Genomic DNA, 23,289 nt, shown 5'->3' on the forward strand with positions numbered 1-23,289 from the left:
TGATGTCGGGGTGAAGGTCTAGCTCATGAAAGTGACAAGCTTCAGCCCCACCAGAAAAGAAGGTTCGGGGCGTGCTGCAGGTACGGGGTCAAAGCTCATCAGGTATTGCGTTGCGTGTGCCAAAACGTGTCTTCCACTCTCTGGACATGTGGAGGAAGAAGCTCTGGTTCAGCTCCTTCTTTCCTGTATCATACAATGGGCAAGCATTGGGGTCTTGTCCAATTGCTTAGTGCAGCATGCGCTGTTCTGGCAGTCGCCGAGGAGCCGGTCATCTTCAGCAAAGCGTCCAACGACAGCTTGCTGTGGGGACCGTACAGGCCGAATCTCTACTTTGGTGTCAGACCGAGAGTGCCCAAGTCGCTCCTGGCTGGCCTTTTGTGGGCGCGAGTCGAAGACTTCGTATCCGTCCAAGGCAACACGAGATACACATGCGAGCAGCACGAGATCGATGGCTATGGCTGGGACAAGTATGATCCCAGGACGGGAGGGATACAAACAATCAAGGACAAGGGCAACGGTCTGGATCTAGAGACGACGTTCGTCAAGTTTGACGAGGGCCGTGGTGGTTGGGCTGCCAGGATCCGGGGCACACCAAGGACAGACGGGTCATTGCTTGAGGACAACCAATTCAGCACCGGAGGAGGCGATGGCAGATACGCCGTTTTCTTTGCGGTGGGAGCTGAGGGGCTTGGAACTGTCGAGCCTCAAGAGGCAGAAGGTGCTGAAGAGTTGGGATATGCCGGTGATGTGGTCTTCGACGGACAGACCCAAGATCTGGGCGAGTTCAAACTCACCATTACAAAGGGCACGTCCAAGAGCCACCCACGGCATAAACACCCTTCAGATAAGGCCAAGCCGTTAGATCGTACTTTTGTGCATTCTCAACAAGTCCAAGAGGAAGCACTCTGGCAAACCAAGCGTAGGTCAATCACAGCCCATCTCTTATCTCACACTCTCTCTGACACTTCTTTCATGCAGCACTTCTCTTCAGGTCTATGAAGACTGTCATCGATGCATACATCGAAGAATATACCCAAGAGAAGATGCCACCGCCGTGGCAGACATACACTATCGAGAACAAGCCAGGGCAAGGCAACATGCATCTGGTGCAGAAAGTGTTTGAAGGAGCATTCGAATTCGATGTGTTCTACACGGCTGCTGATGCAGAGCAAAAGACTGCGGAAGATTTCAACAAAGCGATCAAGGAGATGGCAGCGGGCTTCGACAAGAGATACCCGGCAGTGCACAAGCCTGAGACTCCTTTCACGGACTCCAAGTACGACGTCTTCAGCAAGTCGCTTTTCAGCAACCTCATCGGCGGTATTGGATACTTCCACGGCGACCAAGTCATTGATCGTTCATATGCACCCGAGTACGAGGAGGAAAATGAAGGCTTTTGGCAGGAAGCTGAGGAAGCGCGTCAACGCAACCAACAGAAGCTCGAAGGACCTTACGAGCTGTTCACTTCCGTACCTTCACGGCCATTCTTCCCTCGAGGTTTCTTATGGGACGAAGGCTTCCATCTGCTACCAATCCTGGACTGGGACGCAGAGGTCGTCATGCAAATCCTGAGCTCCTGGTTCAATACTATGGATGATGATGGATGGATCCCTCGTGAGCAGATCTTGGGCTCTGAAGCACGAAGCAAGGTGCCGGCAGAGTTCCAGGTACAGTACCCGCACTATGCCAACCCGCCGACGCTCTTCATCGCATTAGAGGCTCTGGTCGACAAGATCGTCGGCAAGGCTGGATCTGGTGCAGCGCTCGAGCACAAGGTTGGCACAAACACCCTCGCGACCCCAGAATCTGTCAAAGCGTGGCTGCAGCAGCTGTACCCGCTCCTGCAACGCAACTTCGAGTGGTATCGCAAGACACAATGGGGTGATATCAAGTCGTATGACCGTGAAGCCTTCAACTCGAAAGAGGCGTACCGCTGGAGAGGCAGGACACCTCGACACATCCTCACTTCCGGCCTCGACGACTACCCTCGTGGACAGCCACCTCATCCAGGTGAGCTTAACGTTGACCTCATCAGCTGGATGGGACTTATGAGCCGCAACATCCACCGCATTGCTGGCTTTTTGGGCGAAACCGATGATGAGGCCAAGTACGGCAAGATCGCAGAAGCAATTCGCCGAAACATTGACGATCTCCACTGGTCCAAGGAGCACAAGACATACTGCGATGCCACTGTGGATGACTACGAGGAGAGTGTCCATGTATGCCACAAGGGCTACATCAGCATATTCCCATTCATCACTGGCAACGTGGGACCAGACAACGAGCACTTGAAGGACATCCTGGACCTGATCAAGAATGAAGAGGAACTCTGGAGTCCTCACGGTATCCGCAGCTTGAGTGCCAAGGACGAACTCTATGGTACTGACGAGAACTACTGGAGAAGTCCCGTGTGGATGAACATGAACTACCTGATTGTCAAGGAGCTATACAACACCGCACAGCAGCCCGGAGCGCATCAGAAGCAAGCTGCAACCATGTACCGATCACTGAGAAAGAACTTGGTGGACACGGTATACAGGTCATGGCTCGAGACTGGCTTTGCCTGGGAGCAATATAACCCAGAGACAGGCGCTGGTCAAAGGACGCAGCACTTTACGGGATGGACGAGCTTAGTCGTCAAGATCATGGCGATGCCCGAGAAGATTAGGGTCGAGAAGAAGGGCGGAGGGCATGATGAGCTGTGAGCTGATACTTAGCCTTTGTAGCATATGATATAGAGATGAATGCAGAGCATCTACCTTGTGCTTCACAACAAGACACGGCACGTTTGACAACGGCTCGTGGAGGTGCTACCACGTACCACTCTCGCAAACCAATGAATCCATACCACGAGCTCAAGCTCACACCCAGTACAACGAAGTACGACGTGATCGTATGACCCTCACAGTACCACCATACCACGACCATCATGATCAAGAAAGAACGCAACCCGACGACCAAGTCGTCGTCTTCATCGACGAGATGACTAAGACCTAGAAAGTTTAACCGACACCTCGGCGCGCCGCGCATCATGTCGCTACCGCTGAACGGCCTCCGCCGTCGTACCTTCCTACCCACCAGCACTCTCTTCCACGACCCCATCTGGAGCTATCCAAATTACTACGATGTACAGATAGAAATGGCCACGAAGCGGCTCATCAAAGAGCTTGATGCGTTTCGTCGTTCCCCGTCCTCTGCGCTGACGCGATTGGAACCACAGAGTGACGAGGATCTGTTTCATCTTGTTGCGACGTTGAAGGGGCCGGAGGGGACGGCTTATGAAGGTATGATGCCGCCTCATCTTCAGAGGTATCGTTGGAGTTGGAGCTGACAGTGATGTTACAGGCGGCCTATGGCATCTCACCATCTCCATCCCCCCGACCTACCCCAACACCGCGCCTGAGATTCGATTCCAGACTCCGATCTGCCATCCTAACGTCAACTTCAAGACTGGAGAGATTTGTTTAGACTTGTTGAAGACGAGCTGGACGCCTGCGTATGGGGTTGTCACCTCGCTGGAGGCCGTTTCGCAGTTGCTGAGTGCGGGCGGTGAGCCGGAGAGTCCGTTGAATGTGGATATTGCGAGACTGTACAGGGGAGGAGATTGGGTCGCGGCCGAGGGGCTGGTGAGGTTTTACACGAGGGTTTTGGCGATGGGGGATAGGTGAAGGGACTGAGTGACGGTGCAGGACTCTGTGAGATGAGGAGGAAGAGTGTGGATGTGTACTCTTGGTGGTATAATATTGCAGGAACAGCACGCTTGGAGGAGCTAGGTATGGCTGAAAGCAAATGCAGGAAGCTGTGAGACAATGTTAGGAGCACGCTCGGCCGATCTATCGGGTAGGCTCGCTCCTAATCTTCATCGTCAGTCTCGTTCTCACTCTCCACGGCTCCTGCGTCGTCGCTCTCCTCTCCTTCTTCATCGTCCTCTCCATCGAAGATCTCAGACCAAAGCTCCTCGCTCGTGTCATCATGCTTCACAAACGAGACCACACCCACTTCCAGCTCTGGAGCCTTCTTCTTGAGCCATGCCTCGATAGATCTGATGGCCTTCCTGCTCGACCTTGCAGCTTCTGGTTGGAGAAGCCAAGGATGCGGCTGACATCCGATCGTAATCTCAACGTTCTCTCAGAAGCTCTCGTCTCTCGCTGCCTAAATAGAGCAGCCCCTCGCTCATGACCTGTCTCCATAGGCTGAAGTGCTCCAGGACGGAGATATGTCGAGAGGCTCCGAGCGGAAGACGTTCTCGCCGTAGTAGATGCTCAGTGTCTCTTGTTCGATGGCGTGGCATGTTTGTGCCAGCGGCGGATCGCCGGCGCTTGCGAGGATGTTTGTGGTTTCGTGCTCGTCTTTGCCCTCACCTGTTTCACAGTCGGAGTCTGAAGCTGCTTTGAGCGTCATCATGTCGACTGGGCTTCCGCTCACAAGCACGATGCGATAGATCAGATTCCGAAGCTCCGGTGGCAAGCTCAGGAGATGGCATTTACCACTGGGATCTGGTTGTTCGGCAGGGTGTGGCTTTGGAGTGTGCTGTGACGACAGGTTAGATGGAACATGTGAATTTGAGCGGTGGATGTGATCCAAGACATACCTTGAGATATGCATAATTCTGACAGGCGGTAATCAATCTGCTCAAAGCTTGCCCCATTGTGACGTGGTCCAAGGCTGTCAGGTTGGTGGTTTGGTTTGAATTGGTTGTGTTTGGTGTTGATTGGTGTCGCAGAGGCAAATGTCACCTAAACAGTAAGATCAAGTATTATGGCAAAGGTGAAATGGAGTGCGGTGTATGTGATTAACCGACCGAAGTGAACTTGATCGAATGCATCATCCATCGCCTGACTGGGCCTTTACCGCCTATCGCGCCGAACCTCAGTGAGTTGCAGTGAAGTCACACTGCCCATGATACATCCTATCAGTAACCTTCCCACCAACAACACCATACCTCACGAGATTCTCCATGCCCCATCCACCCGGCGCCTTATACGACCACAAGAACCACCCTCTTGCACTGTGCTCAAAAGCATCAAGCTCCGCCTCCAAGAACTTTCTCGTGACCTCGACCAAAGGCTGCCTCCAGTGTTCGATAGGAACGTTCGAGGAGCATTGGCAGCCATCCCAAGAGCACTCGCTGCCAGCTACAGTTGAACCATCTGGGTTGACGCATATATTCGTCGCGGCGCTGAACTCGCCTACGAAGACTGGCAGGTTCGATGAAGCCGGGAGAAGCTCTGTATGTTTCCAGGCACATGCTTTGGCGATGTGTTGAGTCTGATCCAGGGATGAGTCGTTCGCTACCATGTTCTGGTAGAGGTGCGTGTCGATGGCGAATTTAACCTTGTGTTTGGTCACGTTGCCGTTAAGACTGGCACCGACTGCTGTCCAGCTCGGAGGGCCCCGGAAGCTATCGTGCATCACGACGATCAAGTCTCCATTCGTCGCGACCTCTTTCACAGCATGGTAAGCCTTCTGCGCCCAATTTCGTGTGAGGTTGAAGTTGTTCTGACCCCATGAGATCGGCTCATTGACAAGCTCGATGCCAAATACCACATCTGCGTACTCTTTCGCACCATACTTTCTCGCCATGGCCTTCAGCACCTCTATGCTTTTCGCCATGTTGCCTCCACTCTGCCACTTGACCTGCCCAGAGCGACCGCTATTGTCGAAGCCGTTCTGGCTTCCTGGCGAACCGTGGCAGTCGACCAGTACCTTGAGATGATACTTTCGTGCCCATTGGATGGCCTTCTCAAGGTAAGCATCAGCACCCCTGATGTACGGCGTAGTGTCGTTCGAAAAGGCCCAGTAGCCGATTGGAATACGAAGACTGTTGATTCCCCAGGAGGCAATCTTTTTCACATCTTTCTCCGTGAAGAAGGTCTCCCAATGGGACTTGATCTTCGATTCGGCATCGTTAGTGCAGTCGAACGTATATTGATCTGTTGCATTGTTGCCTTCGAAGATAGTAGAGCCCATCCACTTTTCGAGGATGAGCCAGTTGCCGATGTTGACGCCACGGATGACATCTGGCAGCGTGGTGTTGTGCAAGCTTGACTTAGGGTAGCCTGAGTTGTTCGTCGGGTGACCATCAAGAACGTGATGTAATCCATGCTTGATGTCATGCTGTGCTGGGAAAGCAGAGGTCGCAAAGAAGAGTGTTGCAAACGCAAAGAAAGCCAGCAATGGTATCTTCATTGGTAATGCGGTGTCTGCGGGACTGGTCTGCCAATAAGGACCATGTGGCGTGATCAGTCGGTGCGGCTATGTACTGCAGAATTGCTAGCGATGCAGAATGATGTGCGGTTAGTGCTGTGGGCTCAAGCATGTTGTCTTCAAGAATGAAGCCCTCAGGAGTGGACTGCGGCACAAGCGCGCAAGGAACTGAGCGTGGTCAGCAAGTCCGCGAGACTGTCCCGTGCAAAGCAAAGCACAACTCATCTCGCATGCGTCTACAACAACACGCGAGCGCCAGCAGATATAGGCCACCTGCAAGTTCATCTCGCGGACATGGGCAGATGCTCAGACACGCGGCTGTGTCTGGGTCCCTCGGTCTCATACAGCAGCCACGAAATGCGGACAGCTCTTGCATGCTTCGTCACGTCGAAGCTTCTGAGACGATGGGTCCTTGGTGCTGGTGTTGATCACTTTGACGTCTAGGTCTGTTGTTCAGGTCCATGGACTGATGCCGTAAGCTTGGTGTGTTCGTAGCAAGTACTGTTTCGACGCATGTGAGCGCGTCGTTTGCATTGTGCACCAAGGAGGGCTCCCACAGTCAAGTTGCATGCCGGAAATAAATGAAGGCGAAGGACTGAGTAGCTGCCAGTAGGTGATATGTGCTCTCTCCAGGATCGGCCGACTTCGGCGGAGTCATCACGTGTCACGCCCTACATCTTGAGCATCTTCCCAATGAACACTTCGCAAATGCCATGACATTTCCAACGACACAACGTTGTCAAAATGGGCGCATTCTACGAAGACATACCTGATAACATCTACGAATGGATCCTCAAGCAGCGCATGATATGGGTCGCCACCGCGCCTTTGTCGGCTAAAGGCCATGTCAATGTTTCGCCGAAAGGTGGAGAGTATTTCGGGTTGGTAGACAAGTCCACATTCTGGTATATGGACCTTAGTGGAAGTGGCTGTGAGACCATCAGCCACTTGCGAGAGAATGGCAGGATTACTATCATGCTCAACGCCTTCGACGGTGCACCACGGATCGTGCGCCTCTGGGGTCATGGTAAGTGCTTGCACAACCCAGGTCAGCATGCGTGCTGATCGTTAGAAGGCAGAGTTCTAGAGCGCCATTCGGCTGCCTTCGACAAGTTCGTAGCAGAGCAGTCCATCCAGACCATTGATGCCACCCGCTCGATCATCATCGTCGATGTACACCAGGTTGGAAGTTCCTGCGGCTTCTCTGTGCCGTTCTTCGAGTTCAAAGACTATCGAAAGACCTTGAACCAAGTCTTCGAGAAGAAGAAGGAAAGCTTCGAGAGTGGGAAGTCGATGGAGTCGCCAGACAGGTCAGTGGAGTTCAAGTCTTGATGTGTCCCAGGAGATGCTGATCAGCGCAACAGATACTGGGCGTATAAGAATGCATGGAGTATCGATGGACTTCCGGCAGTGCAGAGAGGTCTCGACTGTGCCACCAAAGAGAATGTCGAGCCGATTGTCAAGTTCGTTGGTCCATGGGCGCCTGCTGCTCCTTATGGACCTAAGTCATTCAAGCTTAGCGCTCAGCTTCGACACCAGTTGGTGATGTTGAAGACAACACGAGTGCAGCTGACAAGCGTGCTGATGATGGTATTGTTGGCCTTCGTTGTAGGTATGGCTGTCGCCATTTATGGTCCGATGTTTGTGGAGACCCAGCGACGGAGGTTCAGTACGCTATTGTTGTGAAGAAATGTTTCCAAGTCGATCTCGCTTTAACCTTCGTACGTTGACCAAAAGTTGTTGATGAAGCAAAGCAAGTCGAAGTTGTAAGGAGGAGACAGTCCAGCAGGCGCTGTGGGCATTAGGCGTCTGCTGCACACGCGCAGTAGCGCGACAGCTATTCTGGAACAACCCTGCTTCGATCTTACCCTTCCCTTTGCATCCACCATTTCGCTGTCGTATCGTCATGTCTGAACATCTGTCCTTGAAGTGCGTTACATTACGATATTGTGCGAATAGACGGATCCGCAAGTCCCGTTGGATCGCAAGTGACCGAAGTTCGCCTTGACCGAAATCAGTCGACTGCGACTTTCGAGAGCAACAACTAGCACATATCATCGGACACCATGGGTGATGTCGGCCCTGATATCAAAGAGCCTTCTAATGCCAAAAGGCCAGATGTAGATGGCAGTAGCAAGAATGAAGAGCCCATCACGAGCTTCAGCATACTGGACGGCTTCCGAATCGTCTTCGGCTTGCTGTTGATCAGCAGCCTATTGAGCTACTTCATCAATGGCAACATCTTCTGGAACCACAACGCATGGTGGACAAGACCGAGAGCGCTGGTAGCAAAGCTGGTATGATCATAACACTCATACTGCTGACATATTCCTGATTTCCGCTCCAGAGACCGCCCGTCATGCTCGAAGAATGGCAACTAGCTGCCTACAACGGCGAAGATGAATCCCTCCCCATCTACCTCGCTCTCAACGGCACAATCTACGACGTAACCTCAAACCCACGAATCTACGGCCCTGGCGGCATGTACAACATCTTCGCTGGCCGCGACGCAGCCCGCGGCTTCGTCACCGGCTGCTTCAAAGACGATGCGAACGCAGATCTACGCGGCGTGGAGTGGACCTTTGTCCCGAAAGACGTCGAGCACTGGACTGAGAAGAGCGATGAGAATCTCTCGCGGCAGGAAAGGTTGTATAGGTATGAGATGGTTGGTAATGGGCTGAAGGAGGTGGACAAGGCGATAGGGCATTGGGCGAAGGTCTTCAGAGGGGAGACGGGGAAGGACTACTTTGAAGTTGGGTATGTCAAGAGGAAAGAGGGAGTAGGGTTGAATATGATGCCGATCAAGCCGCTTTGTGAGAGCGCGGAGAAGAAGAGGCCGAAGGCGCAGTTTGACAGTGAGAAGGTGTACAAGAAGGATCAGAGAGCGGAGCTGGTCAAGAAGCAGGAGCTGGACAGCACGAAGATACGGAATGCTGTGCCCATTGAAGATGTGGACAGCAGTAGTGCTGAGCACAATGAACTTTGAGAGGAGACTTCTTGCATATAATACATTCCGCCATCATGAAAGATCGACTGCAGAACATGAAGCGTATCGTCGCGGTCATTCTGGTTCGTGAAGCTGGAAATCGTTGTTTCGTCGCGCACCCTGGAGCCCTTCTCCATGGACACTCATCCATGCGCTCAACACAAAGAATCATCAAAATCGACCCCATTGAACAGCCCAAGAACCACATCCAACATAGGCCCACACAACTCCTTCGCAGACTCCAGATCATCCTCCACGCCGCCAAAAATGCGCCTATCTCTCGAAGCGGCGCTCTCTTGCCTGAGAAACCTAGGCCTTGAGAAGAAGAAGTGTTTGGTGTTGATAGGAATGCCAGTAAACGTATTCCAAGGTGGCGAAGGCCATTTCGGCAACATCGCGTTAACTGAAGAAAGCGAAGTTTGACTGCTACTTTGCAGACCGGCTCGCTGGGTAGGGAATGTAGAATCTCGTCTCTTGCTGCGCATAGGTCTGTGCCTGATGCGTTTTCTATTTTGTTTCTGGGGCATGGTGTGGTGTGCGGGTACTGTAATGAAAGTCGTCGAATTCATGAGGGAGTGTGGTTTATGGTTGGGTTTAGATGTTCGGTGTTGATGATGATGAGCAGTTACATGTTATGGACCAGACGCGAACATGACACGACGACTCCGGAACACTCATAGCCGATCTCGCAATGCCGATGGTACGCGATAGCGAAGTGTGACCTGGATGATGTGTTTTCCTTGGTTGGGCGTGGCTGCCTTTGAAGTTTTTCTGGAATGTTGGGCGTGGATGGTATGAGTCAACGTGAGGTGGCCATGTGACTCTTTGCTTTCGCCACGCGAGCGGTTGCGCACGACGAATCCTTTACATCGTCGTTTGACTCAAGAGTTGCATCGTTGACAATATCATCCGAGTCGTGCGACTCGTGCCTGCTCAAAACTTTCGTTGGTCGAGACGTTCGCGTTCCGCGGGTCTGGCTTCGGCAACCCAAACACGATCTCAGACTTTTACTGTACAAACAAGCTTAAATGAGTGTCATCCCATGATGCTAGCATACTTTGCTAAGTGAAATAACGTGCTTCACCACCGAGCGGGCCACTTTTGCCAAGAACTGTACCACTTCCACTTTGATTGCGACGGGATCTTAACACGACGACATCCTACAGAATCGTTACTAGGAGGACAATTCCTCTTCAGATTCTTCGCTATCTAGCAAGTCTACTTGACAGGTGCGTACGTTATGCCCCGACTCGCCACATCGCTTGCAGCGTCGTAGCCTTAGTGCTAGCCGAACACTATCTAGCGACTCTCTACTCACTTCCTGCCTCCTAGTATCCTCTGGAGGTATCAATTGCGACGCCTCACCGAAGGTTAGAGACCCTCTAGACTAAATGTACTTGCGCTTTCGTGCTTTCCGCTATGTAAGGGCCTCGTTAGACTTGCGTAGCTCACTGATCTCGCTTCGTATAAGAGCCATCTGATGCGCTATCTCTCTACTCCCTTTCACAAGCTGATGTACCCCTTCCTATAACGAGTTTGGCGATGAACCTGCCCGGGCACGCATTTTGTTCGTTACTAGTGTCGATTGAGAGTCGAATTCCTTTACAGTTCGTAGTGTCTTCGACTCCTAAGGGGTAGAGTCCGGAGCTAGAGGGGTTAGCGTACGTAGCTTGACATCAAGCTTGTCTATCACTACCTATAGATTGAATGGAACCAAACCAGCGCCTCTGAAGCTCGATAGGATGTTCTCCTGTCTAAATACAGCGTCATGGGCTGCCTAGAAGGCGCGTAGGAACTCTACTTGGTCGATATAAGTGATGCGCTAGCGTGCTAAGCCCGAGAGCTAAGCACCGTATGCCTTCTTTAAAGGCGAATAGCAACCCACATCCAATGGCTAGAGTAAGTGCGAGGCGTGCGATGGCATACATAGGGCCAAGATCTTGTATTCCTTGTACAGATTCTGGAATGCCTTCGAGTTATGGCTCTCGTAGCCATCGATAATGAGTAGTCTCTATGCCCTAGTCGTACGAGCTACAGTATGCTTCTAGAAATGCTCTAGCTACCGTATACCGAACTCATTGTTAGTCCAGCCGTTCTCTGTTAGCCCGATTGTCCAGTCTGGACCCAAGTTGCCGTCTTGGTACCAGGTACTGATGTGCTGTTTGCCTGTAAGGATGACGTAGGGTGGGAGCGCTGTTCCGTCTACATAGATGGTCTCAATCACTATTGCCCATTCTCTATTGCCCTGTTGAACGACCTTCCTCTTTCCACCACGCCTTTCTGAACCCGCAACGACGCTCTGAGACGTAATGACACCTATCATGAACCCTGTCTCGTCGAAGTTGTAGGTGTCCTGGTTAAGGATGCCATACTTCTCCTTCATATTACGCACAAGCAAGAACCACTTCTCGATAACGTCTAGATCTTCTATCAGGGCTCGCTAACGATCGTATCCACGTGTCATGCGAACCTTTAGCTCACGATGCCGCCCAATGAACCTGTCTGTCCAATTAAGACCAGCGGGCTTGAGACCCTTCTCTTGTAGCAATGAATCGGCCATTGCTCGTACACTAGCCTTTGATGGCGGGAAACCTCTAAGATCCAGCTCGAGTATGTACTCAAGTATCACCCTCTCTTCTAGCTCTGTAAGCTTCTTCGAATTGGGCTCGCAGTCACCCCGAGGAGGTCGTCTATTCAATCGATACCCTAGTGTAGTTCGAGACGCGTCGTATACCTTTGCAGCAAGTCGATTCGTGATTGTCGCGTCGCGTTTCGTGGCCTGGACAGCTAAGGTCAGTTTGGCCTCGTTTGAAGACAATACACGCTGTAATGGTGGTTGCATAGCTGTATCTGTGGAAGTGGTACAGTTCTTGGCAAAAGTGGCCCGCTCGGTGGTGTGGCCCGCTTGGTGGTGAAGCACGTTATACATCATTGTCTTGGTGATTGGTGACGCAGTGTCGCATGCGCTGATGATGATGCTGCCATATTCATCATAGCCTCTCAAGTGGCCTCTACCAACTCGTACAAGCACAGCACAATGCTGTGCAGACCTGATCTGCTTAGCATGGAAGCCTGCCATGCATGCAGGTACGACCCTTACTGTACCACCCTTGTCCACCGGGAGATCCAAGGCCGTGGTATTGCGATAACTCCTATCGCTGAATACGGACTGAACGAGCCGATCTAAGCGGTGGTTGCATAGATTGGTGCTTCGACGACGGTGTCCTTCTTGGACTTGCAGGTGGCGTCACCCATGGCTTCACACTCGAGGTTGGTGTCGTTGAAGGTTACGACGCCGAAGACTGTTACCTGGTCGTATGGTGGCTTGCCGACTCTGGTTGTTCGTTAGCTGATATCGCAAAGGAACCGTTGAGAAGACGTACGCAGGATCTGTGAAGCGGTCCTCGATGTTGAGGATGAAGTCGTTGACATCAGTGTAGGCGTCGAAGCCCCAGGCCAACTTCGTGTCACCGCAGAGCTCCTGCGATGGATTAGTGTTTCTGCTCTGCACCAGTTCACTGAGCTCTTCGACCTACGTAGTCTTCTTGCGGGTTGCCTTCTGTTGTTGATAACCAGGTGCCGTTGCATGTTGCGTTGTTGCCTGACAGAGTGTCTGGGTTGTACAGTTGGAAGGAGATCGTCAAGTTGCCGCCTTCCACCTTGTCGATGACCAGCGATGTGATCTCGAGATCTGGGCTCTCTGACAGCTCGGCCCTCGCTTGAAGATTTGCAGAAGCAGTGGCGCCGAGCACTGCAAGGCTGCTGATCAGAGAGATGACGCGCATAGTGACTGTAGATGTGGTTGTTGATTAACTTGTCCTAACTTTGGACCAGAGAAAGGCTGTCGTTCTTCTTATATGCTGCAACGAGGGTAAGGGATCGCTTGAGTAATGCTGTCCCGATGTCGTCTCAAGTGTTGTGTGAGAGAAGAAACAGAGGACAAATTAGGGAAGCGTGCCGTCGCGGTACGATACTAGGCAAGGAAGGGGTTGCAGGTCGAGACGACAGCAGTTGGCACTTAAAGCTTGCTAACAGGCATGGCACCGTTAATGTCATGATCTCAGGAGGAGTGCGGGACTCTCTACGCTACTGATGAAAGCCTTGTGCACTGCTCGTCCAACAAGGGCTTAGTACGGCGGCATAACCCAACAGGAATCCGGTATAGCAGACGTGCATTTCGTGACCTTTACAGCCTTCGTGAGAGAGACATGGCAAGCAACGGGAACCGGGTCCATAGCTGAATCGTTACAATCGTCATGTACTAGCCTTATATTGCCCTAATAGTTGTCTCCGTCGTTTAGCCGACCTCGACCTATAGGTACTAAAACGACGTACTAGTCGCTGTACTAAGCTACGAGTAGATATAAAGGGGTAGACCCGATTAGTATACGGGCGTGTCCGCTATTTCAATCATGCAGTGGATTACTTTAGGGAGTCTGCGGGCGAGACGGCCGTTGGACGGGGGGCTCATAGACACTGTGTCTCGCTGTGGAAGATGATGTGGATGTCCACACAGCGTAATTGACACCAGACCCACACGGCCGCAGGGTCCTTTACTAGTCTTCCAGCTCAGCGATCTTCACTTCGGAGCGCAAATCCATCGTCATAACGCGCTCGTGGGCGATGCACGGTCGTATCCGAAAGGTACTCGTTGCGGCTGTATTCGGATAAAGGGACTGATGGGTTTCCGCTCGAGCGACATTTCAGCGTAGCACTGACTGCCTCCAGTATTGCAGCAGGCTTCTCCTGAACTACTGGTGTAATCACCTGGCAGTGTACTTGATGGAGGTCGGGAAGCGAAGTTGCAATTCGAATGTCCCGCCAGAATTATGGGGACTCTCAAAAGTGCTATATATAGGAAGTGGAGAGTTATCGGTGTCTAGGTAAGCCCCTCGAGCAGCGTTCAGGGCAGCTCTCAATCAATAAAGCAACGGTCGAGGACACGCAGGCACGCTGTTGCTACTGAAATCGATAGTCGATGGCGAACGCGCTTCTCAGCAGCAATGCGAGCTGCATACGAGGCATCACAACACAAAAAACAGCATGATCGATTTTGCCCTTCAACTACGCGCAAAGCAGCGTGATAGGTACTCATGTAGCCCTGTACCTCCTAGGTTGACGGCTGTGGCGGACGCACCAAGGGCAGCATCACAGCACGCACAGCAGGGCCCGCGTGCATGTCATCTTGAGCACTTGGGTGAGAAAGGAAGAGAAAGCAAGCAAGCGTTTCTCTTTCTTTTCCAGTCGTATCATATGTTCCGCGGACAGTGTATCGCTACGGTCGATGCTGAGAGTCTGAGACTGCTGCTCGCATAGGCCCACCTTGCTGACTACGGCGACTGTTTTTGTTTGGCGAAGAAGCGGCAGCAGCTGAAGCCAATGCGATCGTTCTTCTCCCACCGACAGCGGAAGAGCTCGCACATCAACTCGTGGTTCTCTGACGTCCAGCAGCCGGGTGAGTTCTGACCTGCCTCCAATGCCCGTTGTCGACGGGCCATCCGACCATCCATCAATACTGCCCAAGCGTGCAGAGGGGGTCTCAGCGTCGTCCGCTCGTGCCCACTCAGCACATCGGCCGCCGCTCAGGGTTCTTCTGATCCTTGCACATGTTCTCTGAGAGCTCGACCCAAGAAACGAGAGAGCATCCACTGACAGCCTTACCGATATCCCGTCTGCGCACGACCAGCGCCAACGACCACAGCACCAGACGCAGCCCCCACCCGTGCCACCGTACACACAGCAGTCGTCCACGAGTCCTGCCCGTACCACGACGCTGGGCCGCAGCCTGTCGGTCCACGAACGTTCCAACGTCTGTACATTCGCGGCCGCTGGAGGAGGTAATAGTGTACCATTCCGGCTGCGATAGCACGCAGGCTAAAAGCGCCTGAAATAGACCGTCCCCCGATTGCTCGGGCAGGCACAACAACCGGCACTGACCTCACGTCCGCTGCTGCATACTCGCCCGACGACATTGGGCAGCCCTCGCCGTCCCTGCATCACCCCGGTGGCCTCTCGCGCTCAAGTACAGTCCTTCGTCACGACGCCAGATCGTCACCCTCCGCGCGACACCCTACCTACCCCTACCCGCATCAGCGCTCCGTACCCGAGGATCAACCATCGCCGACTGCCACTACCGCCACGCCAGCTCGGTCACGGGACCTTGCGCAATTTCCCTCTCCTGTCGAGGAGCACGTCGAGACGGATTATCTCTCGAGCAACGCCTCGTACCTCGTCGCCCACCCCTCCGCCGCCGCCCATTCAGCGCCCATGAGCGCCGGGTCACAACACAACCCCGTCGACCGCAAAATAAGCTCGGACTCCAGTACGGGGGGTCCGCAAGTTGCGCTGGATCGCTGGTCACAACGACGCCTGCAACGGTTGAACACCGAGCAGGGATTTCGAGAGCAAAGACAGGGCGGACATGGTGTCTTGTCACCTCCATTGAATCGGGGCTCGTCGACAAGTAGTGGCAGCTCCGAGCAGACGGCATACAATACGGGCGCACAATACTCAAACCAGGATGCTCAGCCACAGCAACCCCTGCACCACCAACAGTCTCAGCCGCATCCTGCACAACAGTCAAGTGTCGGTTATCAAGCGTCCCGCACGGCCCCAGCAAACCTGCCGAATGTGGGCCTCGCGATCCAGACACCGTCATCCAACAACACTTCAAGAGCTTACTCGCAAGACAATCAGCAATCACATGCTGGCCAGTACTCGCCGCCTGAAGCTCAATTCTCGCAGGACCACTCCCGTCCGGCGCTGACTCAGTCACGCAGCTTTTCGCAGCCAGGCGACGAATCAGCCATGTCGAACAATGGCCAGATACCCGGCCCAAAGGCGCTTCGGCAAGGCAATATAAACAACCGTCAGAGTGTACACAACGGCCTGACATCACGAGAAGGTTCACACTCTACCCAAGGTGGCCAAGTGCCGGCTTTCAACTCGTCAACAGTGCCACCTGGCAGCCAGGGTGGGCCTTATAAGAGCGGTAACGCTCAGCAGGCACAGCAGGGCGAAGTCACCAGAAGCACAGGTACGCCGCAGCCTGCACAGTTGCAAGGCGATGAGATGAGCGAGGAGGATGTCGCTCATCTAGTGAAGGATCATAAAGAACTTCGTAAGGCGACCTTTGCATTTCACCGGTATGATTTGCTGACATGACCATAGGCGAGAAGTATACCAAGGTGAAGAAGTACTACTTTGAGAAGGAAGATCAAGTCAAGCAACTACAGAACAGCCTTGCACATCAACGATTGTCTCAATCAAAGACCTCGCTGGACGATAGCGAGTACACCACCCGCTTCAATCGTCTTGACGGTCTCGTAGCGCAACTCGCCTTCAGCATTCGCAAGAGCTGGAAGAGCATACCACAATGGCTGGTGAATTCTGTCAACAGAGATGCCGTTGCTACTGGCAAGCAGGAAATGACTGCTGCGGGAAGAGCATTCATTTCTTGTTGGCTAGTGGAGGAAGTGTTTGACAAGTACTTCCACCCGGATCTCGAACCTGTGCTGTCAACACAGCTCAAGAGTGTACAGAAGAACATTCGCAAGTTCGCACCCATCTCGCAAACAGCAGAGGAAGAAGAGTACCTTACTTCGAAGGTCGTGAACTGGAGACTGGCTACTCTGGAGGGATTGCAAGAGTCGCTCCGATCCCCTACATGCCCAGAGAACCGGCAAAAGCTCATTGACACGCTGAAGGAGAACTTGTGCTCTGCACTCGCAGTACACCTCCAAGACCCGCCGCCGTCAGATCTTGAAGGCGGCGTCCATATGATCATCGAGCTCGTGGTCAGCATCGCCATACATCTACCTCTAGAGAGCAGAGATGTCGTCATCGAGTACTTCATGCCAGGATACAGTGTCATGAACGATCAGATGAAGTCAGAATCCGGCATTCCACCGCTGACAACATCGGTTGCCGACGATGCAGCGGAACGAGCATCCATGAAGAGTGCGACCAGCGACGTTACAGACATGAACGAAAATAGCAACGCTGAGCAGCCATCTAAGAAGAGAAGCATGCTCAGCGCACTTACCGGGACAAGCAAGGGCCACAAAGCCCAAGGCAAGCACGCTGGAGCTGCTGGTAGCTCGAGCAGCTTGACACGACCTGGCAGCTCACAGGATATCAAGGAAGATGCACCGCCTCGTGTGCGCATGGCTGCAGGCATTGGCGTTTCAGTGCGAGGTCGCTCAGTCCTGGTCAAAGCTCCAGTGTTCAGCACTTGAGCTACCTCATCCTGTACATGCAGATCCCTCAGCTGTGATATATTCTTGGCTTCACGGGGATCTCCCGACTCGGGTCGTTGTGGAACGTTTCACGCGGTTCACTGCGGCTGTGACAGAATCAGTCACAGACACGACACCTCGTAGGTGGGTGTGGTCGGACAGATTCGATCTTGTGATTTACGGATGGGGAGGGGGAAGGCGACGTGACCGAAGTGCACATTTGCCGATACCCTTTTTGGTTGGTCTAAACTGGTTGGTTGGTTGGTTGGTTGGAGAGCTCAGGCATGAGCCGTGGGGTGCATAGAGAGCGCACGGGCGGGATGGATGGCAGGAAAGAGGGCACGCGCGTAGATATTGAGCTACTTTGCATATAGGAAAGAGACTGGGCATGTGAATGATTGCGATTGATGGGCGCGTGGGAGTTTCATGCGCTATGATGCGTCGCTTCAGTCAGGAACAGGTGAGGTTGAGATTCGATTCGGCCGCTTGACGCGTCTGCCACGCTGCCCCTCAGATACAGCTTGGAAGTACTACTGGTGTGGTGGTGTTGTGCTGACGATGGTAGAATAGACGGCATGCGATGGGGTGGAGGTTTGATGTGTTGATAAGGAGTGGCTGTCTCGAGATGTGGGCGAGGTAAGCAGAGAATTGTCTATCTTTATGCTGCTTGCTAATGAGGTCACAGCGATAGCTCCTACATCTACGAGCTCTGGCTTCAATCACGAAGACATAGCACTATGTCTGACTATCGCAAAAGCCAAGTACCCGGCTCACCGCGTGCAATTGCTCGCACAACCAGGCGGATGCTCCCTCACGCTGTCCGCGACGCCTCCAAGCTCCACCGTCCCCTCTCAAAGTCATGACGACGACACCATCGTTATCCAGTTCCGACTTTCGAGATTCTCACTCAAAGCCACGATTGCGCACGAGTCACGAGCAATATACGGAAGTCTGGTTCCAGCTCCGCTGTGCTTCGAAGAGCTGGATACGAGTCATGGAGCTCTACTCCAGATGTGTGCGATGACGTCGATAGAGGGTGTGAGATTCAGTGAGGTGCAACCAAAGGAGAAGTGTTTGGGTCATGGCGATGTTGTGAGGATGGAGACGTTGATGGATGGGATGGCGAGGTTCTTTGCGGTAGGGAGGAAGAGTGGGAATTTTGAGAGGAGTATGGACGGTAAGGTGGGCAAGACGATTCTGCAGAGGTTGAGGAAGCTTGAGAGGGAATTGCCGTTGGAGTGGATGAGAACTGAAGCTGGCATGGTTGCTGATGCTGTTGAGCGTGGTGGGCTGGAGTGTTTGCCCGTGGTGTTGAATCATGGGGACTTACTGCCGAGTAATGTCTTGGTTGACGATAAAAGCTGGGAGCTCAGTGGGTTGGTTGACTGGGCAGAGGCTGAGTATTTGCCGTTTGGGATGACGTTGTATGGCATTGAGCACCTTCTTGGCTTCCAGCACGAGTGCAGCGGCACATCGACAGTTCCTCACTTCACTTCCTACGCCGAAGCCGGTGTGCTTCGCGATCGGTTCTGGGCCAGGCTTCTGGAACACATCCCCGAGCTTGCTGATATCCATGTTCAAGCAGCGGTGCTGCTGTCACGCAAGATTGGAACTCTGCTGTGGCATGGCTTTGCTTGGGATGATGGGAAGATTGACCGTGTTGTTAACGGGGCTGATGACCTGCAAGAGATGGCCTACCTCGAAGCATTCTGCACGGCCACGACCGATCAGCAGAGATCGAAGCTCTAGTACTGGAGACCCCAGCGTTGATGAATCCCACAGCGTATTTTCAAGAGAAAGGCGGTTGCACTCAGAGAAAACACAGTCAACTTTTCGAGCTATGTGAAGATGGCTTCTGAGCCTGTGCACTATCGTGATGGCCCTCTCGATAGATCGTCCATTACTCTCGATGTGCTCATTTCATGGCCATCCGTTAACTCTGCTCCTCCTACCCCTGGAGGATCGTCCGCATCGCCAGGCTCCTGCTCTACTCCTTTGCCGGAAACTTCTTCGCCACGACCTCCTTCACCTGCTGTGGAAAGTCGGTCTGATTGCTCACGCATTTCGGATTTCCTGCACAAGGCCCACGAGCGAATGGGGTAATGCGTATTCCGGCCTTGCGGCGCGCACAATCATCGCAGGAGCAGGCTGGGAATTCCAGGAGCTCAGTCATGTTGCTGTTGATACCTTGAGCCTGCTTGAAGTTCTGTATCTTCTGCAGCAGCGGCGCAAAGACATCCACAAACGCTTCTGCATCGAGCGATGTTGAGCTACAGACGGCGTGATGCTTGATCTGTACCTTGCGAAGTCCTGGAGCCCGCCACATGGCGCGCTGGGCAGCCTTCAGCGTCTTCACAACCTTGTCCGGAACCAGATGCCAGAAACAGTCAAGTTCAATGAATCGCAGGTAGGGTAGGCACTTGCCGTTAATTTTGATGAACAGCTTGAGCGTATCGGTGAGGTCGAAGGAGAATGTGTTATGGCCGTACAGGACCTCAACTGCTTCATCGTGGATCTGATGGTTCACAAGCAGTAGGCTCGCCGTGTCGCTGTTTGGTCCTGGCACCTCGAACTTCTTGGTGTGTTGAGCTTTGGTCTTGTGATCCTTTCGCTTGAAGGAAGTCTGGACCACACGTTCTCCATGTCCCTTGGGATGATATGTCTCCAGGCTGATCATGTTTGGACTCATGACGACACATTTGTAGATCATGTTGCGGATCTCCCCAGGTAAGTCAAGCAGCCTGAAGCTCCCAGCTGGAACCAGGATGATGGTTCGGCAGCCTTTGAGCGCCCCAGAAGTGATGGTGTACTAGGTGAACAGTCAGCATATGGTGTTCTGAGCCTTTCGGGTCTCACTTACGGTACGTATGCAGAAAGAACTTGAGTCTTGGATGTTGACCATGTGCTTGTATGTGCCAGTTACATCGTCATATGTGGCTGGACGACCGACTTTGTCTCCGGAGGCCAAACTGCAGCCATCGGTCGAGGACTCGAGCGTGGCGTTGCTAATGCTGGCAGCCTGTCTTCCATTAGTATCACTAACACGTAGCATTCGCTTTGACCCACCTGGCCAAGGTCAGTGGTTGTCATGATGGATGAGACAGATTTATCGTGCTTTGTGAGTGTGTTGTTACTTGTGTCAGTGAGCCGGAGAGAAGCTCGTCTTTATGTGCTAGCTACAGTAGTGCCCAGAGCATGTGATGGATATTCGCGAGCGAAGTGAGCAGCATGTGAACTGCCTGAAAAACGTTTACCGTGCGTCTAGGCTGCTGAAGCGTTGTTGCTACCGTCCTTCAGACCTAAGTGTTTTGCAGCGGCGATGCGAAGATCACGCTGCAATGCTGCATTCACCTCCTCCACCTCCTCACACCGGCATCCGCATGATCCATTGCGCCTACCACCCTCGTGTCCGCGGCGGTGACCCACCGTGCTGAATGGCGGCGGATGACTCCAAGCCTTGCAAGGCCTCAGCGTGACTGATAGAACATCCAGCACACTTCCAAAGAGGTTCAAGGTCTCGTACGATGCTTTCAGAGACTTCAGAAGTGTTCTGCAGTCTCCTGCCAACCGATGTGTTGTGGTTGATTCGCGACCCTGTGGTGCGCAGAGGTTGGAGTGATCAATTTCGAGTGCACGGAGGCCCTTTGCAGCCGTGAGAGCCTGGAAAGCAGCGCGTGCATTGTTCGCCTTATAGCCATCCGCTCCAATGATGATGCGACGTAGGTGACGTACGTTTGAAGCTCCTATAAGCTCCAGGAAGTCCCTGAGGGCAGCCGTCGTTTCCAGAAAGTAGCCATTTTGGGCGAAAAGCACAGGAGTAGCTTCCTGAAATAGATATCAGCAAATGGTCGGCCTATCAAGTGCACCACGGGCGCCTCTCGAGCAGTTCGCTTGTCTACCAATGCGCCAAAGACGCAAATACTGCCACGGAACGTTCGAGAGAGCGTGAAGCGCCGACGCGCCGTGCTCTTACCTCGTTGATCTGCCGGTTGACGAGTAGAATGGAGCTATGCGTGTACTGCTTCGGTATCCACGATTTGGTCTTTTTGTCGTAGACTTGGCCATGATGTTTAGGATCTCGCCGGTGGAAGATGCGCACGATCTCACGGGGTCCATTCTTCTTCTTATGGAACTGCAGCCATTGTTAGCATAGCCTGGACAGGTTCGCTCGAGCGTAGAGCAAACCTGAATACGCAACTTGATAGGCGTCGGCTCTTCCAGTACGTAGCCGTAGATCTCGCAGCGTATCTCGACAGGCAAGTCCATGAAAGTGGTTTTTGGTGGCTCTTTTTTCGCAGGTGCGGCTGTCACCGACTGCGCGACAGGCTGCGCGACAGTCATTTTGCGCTTCTTGCTTTTCGGAGCCATCGCAGGCGGTCGACAGAGTGCGGTGGATGTTGATGTGGTTTGTGAGATGGTTGAAGACGCGCTTGCTGTTTCAGCGTTGCGGAAAGTACGGAAGCGCTAGACAACCGTCCCGTTTCTGGAAAGCGCGGATAAGGTTCACATGCTTGCCAAGTGCATCGCGCTTCACTGGCTTCACTATATGTGCTTCTTAACCAAGATGGAGGATGCACGCAACATCACGCCTCCCAACCCTGTTGAGAACATGAACGTCGAGGATCGAAGGAGCAGGATACTTGGCACGGTAACGAGGAGGACAAGGTGATCATCGGCGGCATGATACCGAATTGACGGCGGGACGCGAGAAAGAAGTGAAGGTTTCTTGAGTTGACATGGAATAGCAGCAGGCGAACCAGTCTTCTTTACGATCACCAGATGTAGCAGGGACACGGGAAACGTGGGCTCATCATCTTCCAGTTCAGGACTCTTATGAAATCTACGGCCCTCGGGTGCATGGCTGTGTGTGAATCGCTTCTTTGTCTCCTGTAGCGGCGCTGCTACTAAGTTATTAGAGACGGCTCAGCACTTTCCCCAGCAGCCTCGTTGTGTTGTTGACAATGGTGTCCTTGAAGCGCAAGAGAGGTTAGACATCCATAGCTGAGATGATGCACGTGTTCGTTCTGCAATGCATTGATGTGCTCCCGCACCAGAGCGGCGGCGTCGTACTGGCGGTCATTCCATGGGCTCGGAAAGTCCTTCGAGCCTTTTCCGGATGGCATGATCTTCGAGTTGGCCCCTTTTGGCTGCTTGTTGAACTTTCAGCTGAAGGGGTTCTTCAAGTAGCCCTTGGCGGTGTATTTGAGGTATGAGGCGATATCAACAAGGTCGACCAGGACGCGGTTGTGAAAATGACAGTCGCCCGATGGTCAAGGAGCCGCCAGGCATGATGGAGAGCTGTTCGATGGCATTGGTGATGCAGGCGGACGAGGTCTGTGGCTAGTTGGTGGTGACGCTAGCAACGCTGGTCTTGTGTCGTGCCAGGCGGTTTACGAGAAATGGCGCTGCTTGAAGAGAGTCTCTGTCGTCTTGCTTGTCCTTGGCCATGCTGGTCGTTTCGATGCACTGAGTCCATGGAGATATGGCCAGTGTTGGGTCGACGAAGAAATGTGGACTGATGGTCCATATTGCAGCAGGAAATACGGGGTCTGATCTGTGTTGACTGCTGGTCTCCAACGTATCAGCTATCCGGATGAGCTTAGGCGCCTGCCAGCTGTATTGTGATTGTGCCAGAGAGGGATGCTACGGCGAGCTCGATGCAACGTGCTGGTCTCACAGAGCCATGGAGCGCCTCTGCTAGCAAAGTAACGTCTGTCATATTGCGCCCACTACCATTCGAGACGACCAGCTGTGTAAGGTAGTGGTCTTCTGGCCCGTTGTAGCCATGCATATTGCTGACCTAGGGTCATTGATGCGTTCCACTTAATCGCCGCTGGGTGTGTGGCAGAGCACAGTCGT

General features: G+C 53.1%; 11 protein-coding genes across 11 annotated transcripts; 6 read left to right on the top strand and 5 right to left on the bottom strand.

Moving 5' to 3' along the window:
* Window positions 1-195: 195 nt before the first annotated feature.
* On the top strand, window positions 196-2,705 carry CLAFUR5_03604 (putative mannosyl-oligosaccharide glucosidase; the record flags this gene model as incomplete). Its single annotated transcript, XM_047902752.1, has 2 exons — window positions 196-919; window positions 979-2,705. 2 exons carry the CDS (start codon window positions 196-198, stop codon window positions 2,703-2,705), a joined length of 2,451 nt encoding a protein of 816 aa, XP_047758649.1.
* Window positions 2,706-3,139: 434 nt separating this feature from the next.
* CLAFUR5_03605 (Ubiquitin-conjugating enzyme E2 16) lies at window positions 3,140-3,668 on the top strand (the record flags this gene model as incomplete). The annotated part of the gene is made up of 2 exons (XM_047902753.1): window positions 3,140-3,284; window positions 3,346-3,668. The coding sequence occupies 2 exons, from the start codon at window positions 3,140-3,142 to the stop codon at window positions 3,666-3,668; spliced, it is 468 nt and encodes a 155-aa protein (XP_047758664.1).
* A 505-nt stretch (window positions 3,669-4,173) lies between these two features.
* On the bottom strand, window positions 4,174-4,648 carry CLAFUR5_03606 (uncharacterized protein; the record flags this gene model as incomplete). The annotated part of the gene is made up of 2 exons (XM_047902754.1): window positions 4,174-4,530; window positions 4,592-4,648. The coding sequence occupies 2 exons, from the start codon at window positions 4,646-4,648 to the stop codon at window positions 4,174-4,176; spliced, it is 414 nt and encodes a 137-aa protein (XP_047758666.1).
* A 221-nt stretch (window positions 4,649-4,869) lies between these two features.
* Window positions 4,870-6,189, bottom strand: CLAFUR5_03607 (putative glucan 1,3-beta-glucosidase A; the record flags this gene model as incomplete). The annotated part of the gene is made up of 1 exon (XM_047902755.1): window positions 4,870-6,189. One exon carries the CDS (start codon window positions 6,187-6,189, stop codon window positions 4,870-4,872), a length of 1,320 nt encoding a protein of 439 aa, XP_047758665.1.
* A 762-nt stretch (window positions 6,190-6,951) lies between these two features.
* CLAFUR5_03608 (Pyridoxamine 5'-phosphate oxidase family protein ustO) lies at window positions 6,952-7,893 on the top strand (the record flags this gene model as incomplete). The annotated part of the gene is made up of 3 exons (XM_047902756.1): window positions 6,952-7,234; window positions 7,283-7,517; window positions 7,572-7,893. 3 exons carry the CDS (start codon window positions 6,952-6,954, stop codon window positions 7,891-7,893), a joined length of 840 nt encoding a protein of 279 aa, XP_047757610.1.
* Window positions 7,894-8,273: 380 nt separating this feature from the next.
* Window positions 8,274-9,193, top strand: CLAFUR5_03609 (Membrane-associated progesterone-binding protein 4; the record flags this gene model as incomplete). Its single annotated transcript, XM_047902757.1, has 2 exons — window positions 8,274-8,504; window positions 8,555-9,193. 2 exons carry the CDS (start codon window positions 8,274-8,276, stop codon window positions 9,191-9,193), a joined length of 870 nt encoding a protein of 289 aa, XP_047758652.1.
* A 155-nt stretch (window positions 9,194-9,348) lies between these two features.
* CLAFUR5_03610 (uncharacterized protein) lies at window positions 9,349-9,762 on the bottom strand (the record flags this gene model as incomplete). The annotated part of the gene is made up of 1 exon (XM_047902758.1): window positions 9,349-9,762. One exon carries the CDS (start codon window positions 9,760-9,762, stop codon window positions 9,349-9,351), a length of 414 nt encoding a protein of 137 aa, XP_047758860.1.
* Window positions 9,763-12,376: 2,614 nt separating this feature from the next.
* Window positions 12,377-12,978, bottom strand: CLAFUR5_03611 (uncharacterized protein; the record flags this gene model as incomplete). The annotated part of the gene is made up of 3 exons (XM_047902759.1): window positions 12,377-12,527; window positions 12,577-12,674; window positions 12,730-12,978. The coding sequence occupies 3 exons, from the start codon at window positions 12,976-12,978 to the stop codon at window positions 12,377-12,379; spliced, it is 498 nt and encodes a 165-aa protein (XP_047758861.1).
* Window positions 12,979-15,460: 2,482 nt separating this feature from the next.
* On the top strand, window positions 15,461-17,430 carry CLAFUR5_03612 (uncharacterized protein; the record flags this gene model as incomplete). The annotated part of the gene is made up of 2 exons (XM_047902760.1): window positions 15,461-16,313; window positions 16,364-17,430. The coding sequence occupies 2 exons, from the start codon at window positions 15,461-15,463 to the stop codon at window positions 17,428-17,430; spliced, it is 1,920 nt and encodes a 639-aa protein (XP_047758858.1).
* A 660-nt stretch (window positions 17,431-18,090) lies between these two features.
* On the top strand, window positions 18,091-19,179 carry CLAFUR5_03613 (uncharacterized protein; the record flags this gene model as incomplete). Its single annotated transcript, XM_047902761.1, has 1 exon — window positions 18,091-19,179. The coding sequence occupies one exon, from the start codon at window positions 18,091-18,093 to the stop codon at window positions 19,177-19,179; it is 1,089 nt and encodes a 362-aa protein (XP_047758436.1).
* A 238-nt stretch (window positions 19,180-19,417) lies between these two features.
* CLAFUR5_03614 (uncharacterized protein) lies at window positions 19,418-21,798 on the bottom strand (the record flags this gene model as incomplete). The annotated part of the gene is made up of 5 exons (XM_047902762.1): window positions 19,418-20,239; window positions 20,291-20,496; window positions 20,829-21,255; window positions 21,404-21,562; window positions 21,616-21,798. 5 exons carry the CDS (start codon window positions 21,796-21,798, stop codon window positions 19,418-19,420), a joined length of 1,797 nt encoding a protein of 598 aa, XP_047758863.1.
* Window positions 21,799-23,289: the final 1,491 nt, after the last annotated feature.

Source organism: Fulvia fulva, chromosome 2 (assembly GCF_020509005.1).
Source record: "Fulvia fulva chromosome 2, complete sequence".
Classification (NCBI taxonomy): Eukaryota; Fungi; Ascomycota; class Dothideomycetes; order Mycosphaerellales; family Mycosphaerellaceae; genus Fulvia; species Fulvia fulva.